This window comes from Eriocheir sinensis, chromosome 60, assembly GCF_024679095.1.
Source record: "Eriocheir sinensis breed Jianghai 21 chromosome 60, ASM2467909v1, whole genome shotgun sequence".
Classification (NCBI taxonomy): Eukaryota; Metazoa; Arthropoda; class Malacostraca; order Decapoda; family Varunidae; genus Eriocheir; species Eriocheir sinensis.
Window position 1 is genome coordinate 9,657,469 of NC_066568.1, and position 7,500 is coordinate 9,664,968.

Consider the following 7,500-nt stretch of genomic DNA (forward strand, 5'->3'; position numbering starts at 1 on the left):
TCTCTCTCTCTCTCTCTCTCTCTCTTCCCTTCATCTAACTTCATTCTTTCCCCCTCCTCCTCCTCCTCCTCCTCCTCCTCCACCTCCTCCTCCTCCTCTCCTCCTCCTCCTCCTCCTCCTCCTCCTTATATACACCTGCAGGACCTGTTTCGTGACCAACCTTTAAGTAATTGCTAAATGTGACACCTAATCTATTTATTAATTTTTTTCATGTTATATAACGTGTGTGTGTGTGTGTGTGTGTGTGTGTGTGTGTGTGTGTGTGTGTGTGTTCTTTCCCTCTCTTTGTTCTTGTGTTCTTTTCCTCAATTATTTTTATATATCTATTTTTTTTTTAACGTGTAGACAGTTGAACAGTGAGTGTGACATGACCAAGGTGTGACCCAGCATATTAGTGTGACACAATTTTCAAAACAGTGTGGCCAGATAGGGATGTGACCTGACCTGATCTGATATGACCCACTAAGGAAATGTGACCGAGAGATGTGACCCAGGAGATGTGACCCAGGAGACGTGACCTAATACAGCACTGACCCATTTACCGTGATCCAAAACTGTGATTCATTATTTTTTTTTTTTTTTTGGCTAATCTTTGCTGTCTGTTATGGGAGCAGCGAGTAGCGGGCATTTTTTTTTTTTTTCCACTTTTTCGTTGCCCTTGAGCTGTCTTCTTTGTTGTAAAAAAAAAAAGAAGGGATGAGGAGGAATATATATTTTCTCTTCTTATATTCAAAGTTACATTTCACATTCTTTTTTTCTATTTTTTCTTATGTTTTCGACCTATGGCTGGGGTATAGGCTTTCTTGGCGTGCCTGGTGGTCGGTCTCAAATCCTAATGTCGCGGGCAAGTATTTATAGTGGCGCCACCTTACTAGACTCACGCAGCCCCCCGGAGCTCATCTTTGAACCTCATTAGAGAGAGCATCTAGAGTAGGGTTGGTATTCTCAGTCCCTTTCGGCTCTAGCACCATTTCCAAAGGTCACAATAGAGGTCAATAAGGTTCTAATAGTGGGTTTTTATTTTCACGCCAGCACTATAGAAGATGAGTCAGACTACCATCAGGGTCATAAAACTACCCCAGGAAAACCTTATGAAATGTGGGTGTTGAAGCCCGAGATGTTTGAGAGCGGCCAAGCACACATTTGACAAGGCTTTCGTAGGCGTTGTGGGCATTTCAAGGGGTACTTTTATGAACCCGGTGGTAGTTTGACCCTTCCTCTGTACCCTGAACCTAAGAGAACACTCACTAAAACCATATTAATCTCCTTATCGGTCTTTGGAATAGTTGATCTGAGAGGCGGCAGCGTCTGAGAAACCGCCCCGCCGCTACCCCCAACACACACTTGACAAGGCTTTCGTAGGCGTTGTGGGCATTTCCAGGGGTACTTTTATGACCCCGGTGGTAGTTTGACCCCAGAGTCCGGGTTGACAGGTGGTCTTCGGGACAGCATATGGGAAGTTTTTGAACACGGCGGTGACTGAAAAAATCCCATCTTGTTTGTCACTGCGGGCGGGACTCGAAATGGCGTCCCTGTTCTAACGTTCTCTCTTCCTACAGCCACCACCACCACCAGCGCCGCCTCCCCCGTTCTCTACACCACGTTCTCCTGGGGGGGCCTACGGGGGAACATCACCTTCTCCTGGGGCGGCCCGGGGTCCATGGTGCGGGTGGAGGCAGGGGTGGAATTGACAACCCCTGGGGGAGAGCTCTCTGACCCCGTGGAGCTGGACTGGGGCGTGCACGAGTTCCCTGTGAGATATGATACGGGGAAACGCTGTGGCCTGGGGGAGGTGGGCGCCAGGTGAGTGTGGGCGTGGGTGAGGGGGGGATAGTGGGGGTGGGGGTTGATTTTAATGTTTTTTTCTAATTTTCATTCTTGTTTTTCCTCTTTTTCTTCTTTCTTTATCTCTTTCTTTATTTATTTATCCATTTCTTTCTTTCTCTTTTTCTTTTCTTTCTTTCTTTCTTCCTTCATTTCTCTTTCTATCTATTTCACTCTTTTTTTCCTCTTCTCTTTCCTTCCTTCCTTCCTTCCTTTCTCTATTCATCCATCTATTCACTTATCTATTAATCTATCCCTCTATCTATCTATCTATTTCCAGGCGCTGGGACCTCTCTCGACTCCTTGGCAAACTGGTCGTCCCTCAAGTTAACGGGAGCCAGGTGTTCGAAACCGATGAGGTGGAGGTGGTGGGGGCCGCGGGTGTGTGGGGGCGCTCCCTTCGTGTCACCGGGGGGGGCCACACCGCCTGCTCCAACCTGCATGTACGTGACGGTGTGTGTGTGTGTGTGTGTGTGTGTAGGGGGAAGGTTATGTGAGCGTGTGTGTAGGGGAAACGTGTGTGTGTGTGTGTGTGTGTGTGTGTGTAGGGTGAAGGTTATGTGTGTGTGTGTAGGGGAAACGTGTGTGTGTGTGTGTGTGTGTGTGTGTGTGTGTGTGTGTGTGTGTGTGTGTGTGTGTGTGTGTGTGTGTGTGTGTAGGGGAAACATTGTGTGTGTGTGTGTGTGTGTGTGTGTGTGTGTGTGTGTGTGTGTGTGTGTGTGTAGGGGAAACGTGCGTGTGTGCGTGTGTGTGAAGGCGAGTAGGAAGGGAGGTAGGGAGGCATGGCAAGCTCTAGATAACACTGCATATTCACCCTTAACAACCCCATATCATAAGGTCAAGAATACGGTACAGGGGACGGGAGAGCCAGACCGCACGTGGCTGGCTGACATGCCTCTCCGGGAGTTGCTGGAGGTCACTCTCTGCCCTTAAACAACCCACACCTTGCTCTCTGTGCCTCCTCCTCGCCCTCATTCCCTATAAAACACTTCCTTACAGACACAGAAACACTCGGGGCTACACCACAACGCCCCGGGACTAAGGATACGTGGACTGGAAATGCTATATGAAGGTGCCTGGAACGTTTCTTGGGTGACGGAGGTGGCCGGGGCGGTGTGTGTGTGTGTGTGTGTGTGTCGTGAGGGAAGAAAGGCCAAACACACAATGTATATTCGCTCTTATTCTCCCCTGTCATAAAGTAGTTGATGTGTGAGCGAGGGATTGCTGGATGAGATGCCTGGTCGCCTGTTCTCCCTGTCTGCTCTAATACAACCCATATCTCGCTCTCTGTGCCTCCTTCTGGCGGTCATTCACTATAAAACATGTCCTTATATATACAGGAACACTCGGGGCTACACCACAACGCCCCGGGACTAAGGATAAGGGGACTGGAAATGCTCTCTGAAGGTGCCGGAAACGTTTCGTGGATGACGTACTCGGCGGGGAGCGTGAGGGAAGAAGGGTCAAACACACAGTTCATTTTCGCTCTTACTCTCCCCTGTCATAAGGTGGAGAATTAGGGAGAGAGGGAGGGACCCGGCACGTGTCTTCTCCGAGGCGAGAAATTCTGGTGGGGAGTTTTCGAGACCATCACAGTTCGTAAGATTTTCCCGTCTGAAACACCCCCATTGCAGCACATATAAGCCTCAGACACCCAAGGCAACCACTCAGACATATTGTAACACACATAACAAGACGAATAATATGAGAAACAGCGGTTATTAGGCCCGAGACGAGGCGGTAGAGACGTGCGAAGTGACTTATATGTGAGAATGAACGCACAGATCCGGCTCAGCCCCGCTCAGCACCCAACATTCTGCGGCGCTGTCGAGGATTCTTGCATTCTGTCTTAGATTTGACCGCCCACAAGAAGAGGAGGAAGATTATTTCCCTATACTTACTGAAGGATTTGGCTTCATCGTTTTAGCCGAGGAAAATGCGAGGAACTGCGTATGGCAAGACCGAAAAACGGGCCGGAGTCTAGTAGATTTTACCGACCCAGGGCGCCAGATTTGTGTGACTCGATTGGCTTCCGGGGCGGCCACGCACACATTTGACAAGGCTTTCGTGGGCGTTGTGGGCATTTCCAGGGGTAGTTTCATGACCTCAGTGGTAGTTTGACTCTTCTTCTGTACCCTGAACCTAAGAAAACACTCCCAAAATCCCGATTAATCTCCTTATCGCCCTTTGGAATAGTTGATGTGGGAGGCAGCGGCGCGGCGTCTAGCCCCGTCGCCCCGCCGCTACGCCCAACTCACACACTCGACAAGGCTTTCGTAGGCGTTGTGGGCATTTCCAGGGGTAGTTTCATGACCCCAGTGGTAGTTTGACTCTTCTTCTGTACCCTGAACCTAAGAAAACACTCCCAAAATCCCGATTAATCTCCTTATCGCCCTTTGGAAATAGTTGATAAGGGAGGTGGCGGCGTCTGAGAAACTGCCCCGCCGCTAAACCTCACACACTAGACAAGGCTTTCGTAGGCGTTGTGGGCATTTCCAGGGGTAGTTTTATGATCCCGGTGGTAGTTTAACCCTTCTTCTGTACCCTGAACCTAAGGGAACACTCACTAAAACCATATTAATCTCCTTTTCGGCCTTTGGAAATATGTAGTTGATGTGGGAGATGGCGGCGTCTGAGAAACTGCCCCGTCGCCCAACCTCACATACTCGACAAGGCTTTCGTAGTTGTTGTGGGCATTTCCAGGGATAGTTTCATGACCCTGGTGGTAGTTTGACCCCTCCTCTGTACCCTGAACCCAAAACAAACACTCGTGATAACTTTAATGAAGAAATATTTACGTCGTTCTTCAGCGCTATGGATCAACAAGGAAGGGTCGGCATTCTTATAGGCTTCCACCTCTCATGTCAACAATTTCCAAAGGCCAAAAAGGAGATCAATTGGGTTCTCATGCGTGTTTGTTTAGGTTCAGGGTACAGAGGAAGGGTCAGACTACCACCAGGGTCATCAAACTACCCCTGGAAATGCCCACAACGCCTACGAAAGCCTTTAACTTTAACCTTTTGCCATTAGCTACCACACACCCGTCTCACTCAATTTCACCCACTTTCCACCTCTTCTCATCCACTTCTCACCCTCCACCTACTCTTCCTCAGGGCGTGGGCGGCGAGCGGACATACGAGGCCCGCTTCAACACCCCAGTGGGCGGGTCGGTGTGGGTTCGGACGTGGGCGTGGGACGTGGGTGAGGGGAACGCCTCCAGCACGGGCCAACTGAGCACCGTGTTCACCGACCTCTTCCACACCGCTGCCGACGACCCTGCCACCGGCGACCACAACTGGGCGCTCTTCCTCACGGACATCCTGGACGTCAAGGGTGAGCAGGGTGTTGGGAAGGGTGTAGGGGTGTATAGGGCTAGGAAGGGGTGACAGGGATGATATAGAAGTGTCATTATTTATAGTCCAGTTTTCTTAGATCATTTTTTTCTTTCCTGTCGTTATTTCTTATTTTCCGACACCACCACCCACTCCACCCACTCCACCCACCTTTCAGCCCCCTCCACCACCGCCACCACCACCATCACCCACCTACCTTCCCCCCACCACCACCACTAACACCTCCCATCACCCCCAGAGCACCGGTCGTCATGTAACTTCTTGAGCCGCGTGTACGACCCCGCGGGCAGGGAGAAGTGCGGCCCCGGGGGTGAGGACTGCCCCATGGGAGATCTCACGTCTGCTTTCGGCTCGCTCAGGGTGGCAGCAGCGAGGTGAGTGGAGGAGGAGGAGGAGGAGGAAGAGGAGGAGGTATGATGTCTGGTTGATCGCTATCTGTGCTTTCCTCCTCCTCCTCCTCCTCCTTCCTTCCTCTTCCTGTTTATTGTTTATTTCTTCTTCCTCTTTTTCTTCCTGCATTGCCTGTCCTCCTCCTCTTCTTCCTCTTCCTCCTTTCCTTCCCTTCTCTCTTCTTTCTCATTCTAGATTCTATCCTCTACTCTCTCTCTCTCTCTCTCTCTCTCTCTCTCTCTCTCTCTCTCTCTCTCTCTCTCTTCTTTCCTCCTTCTCCTTTATTCTCTCCATTTTTCTCTATTTTCACGATTTTTCTCCCTTCTTTATTTATCTATTTCCCTTTCTTTCTCTTTCCTCCTCTCTTCTTTCTCTCCATTTTCCTTCTTCTCTTTTCTTCCTCCTATTCTGTTTTCCCCCTCTATCTCCACCTATTCTTTATTTATCTCCCTTATCCTCCCACTCCTCCTCCTCCTCCTTCCTTTACAGTCCCTTACACTCCCTTTCTCCCTCCTCAGGTCAAGATTCTCCCGCAAGATCCACTCCTCAACCACCCTCGTCCTCCCTGACTTAACTGGACCTCGACAGATCTACTTAGCTATCATGGGCGCCTTACACCCTGATCACTTGTGGGCGTGCGCTAAGCTACGCCCGGTCCGCCCCAGGGAGGTACGGGCCGTGTTCAATGCCCAGGGGGTGACTGGCCACGTGGGGCTTCACCAGGAATCTGTTTTCACCCCCACGGATGTCACCCTAGCGTTGTCCGGCCTCAGGGGTCTCGCCGGGGGGTTCCATGTCCACGAGCTCCCAGCGCCCCCACCTCGTCACCCGGGGGAGAACCACTGTGCGAGGACCAAGGGGCATTATAACCCATACTCCGTGGACCCTGAGACATCCCCGGAGGCTGGTCTGGGGGCACATGACCACTATGAACTTGGGGACCTTAGCGGGAAACACGGTCAGCTCCTGGGACTTGAAGACGCCGATGCAACAGTCACGGACCACAACCTTCCACTCTTCGGCCCGCGGTCCGTCGTAGCGAGGAGTCTAGTGATACACGACGCCGCTGGGCCACGATGGGTCTGCGCTAACCTACGACCAACGACCTCTCAACTCCGAGCATCAGTGACCTTCCGATACCCGCTGGTCGGGGATATAATCTTCGAGCAGGACGCCGACGATCCCCTTGCGGACACGACCATCTTAGTGACCAAGCTTGTGTATTCGGATGGCAGTCGGAATAGCACCGGGGAACATCGCTGGCAGGTTCACGATGATCCGCCGGGGAGGGATTTCTATAACTGGACCATGCGGTGTGTCAGTGCGGGCCCCAGATACAACCCTTATAAGGTGAGTTTTTTGGGGGTTATTTTTAGGAACGGTTCTCAGTTTTTTTCTTGTTTTTCTTCTCATCAATTGTTGTTTTCCCAAGTTTTCTTTTACTGTTTCCTCATTCCTTTTTCTTCCTTTTCCTCTCTCCCTCCGTTCTTTCTTCCTCTCTTTCTCTCCCTTTCTCTTCCTTTTCCTCTCTCCCTCCGTTCTTTCTTCCGCTCTTTCTCTCCCTTTCTCTTCCTTTTCCTCTCTCCCTCCTTTCTTTCCTTTCTTTCTTCCGCTCTTTCTCTCCCTTTCTCTTCCTTTTCCTCTCTCCCTCCGTTCTTTCTTCCGCTCTTTCTCTCCCTTTCTCTTCCTTTTCCTCTCTCCCTCCGTTCTTTCTTCCGCTCTTTCTCTCCCTTTCTCTTCCTTTTCCTCTCTCCCTCCTTTCTTTCCTTTCTTTCTTCCGCTCTTTCTCTCCCTTTCTCTTCCTTTTCCTCTCTCCCTCCGTTCTTTCTTCCTCTCTTTCTCTCCCTTTCTCTTCCTTTTCCTCTCTCCCTCCTTTCTTCCCTCTCTCCCTTCCTTACTTTCTCACCCTACCTCTCCCTCTCCATCCTTCCCT

The 7,500-nt window shown here is 50.7% G+C and overlaps 1 protein-coding gene across 1 annotated transcript in view; it reads left to right on the plus strand.

The window, feature by feature from the left end:
* Positions 1–7,500, plus strand: part of LOC126985909 (uncharacterized) — a 17,234-nt gene that overhangs the window by 1,207 nt on the left and 8,527 nt on the right. The window contains exons 2-6 of the mRNA XM_050841462.1: positions 1,560–1,803; positions 2,105–2,267; positions 4,938–5,157; positions 5,416–5,551; positions 6,086–6,917. Coding sequence (XP_050697419.1) covers positions 1,560–1,803; positions 2,105–2,267; positions 4,938–5,157; positions 5,416–5,551; positions 6,086–6,917 — 1,595 coding nt within the window. The remainder of the gene's footprint in view (positions 1–1,559; positions 1,804–2,104; positions 2,268–4,937; positions 5,158–5,415; positions 5,552–6,085; positions 6,918–7,500) is intronic.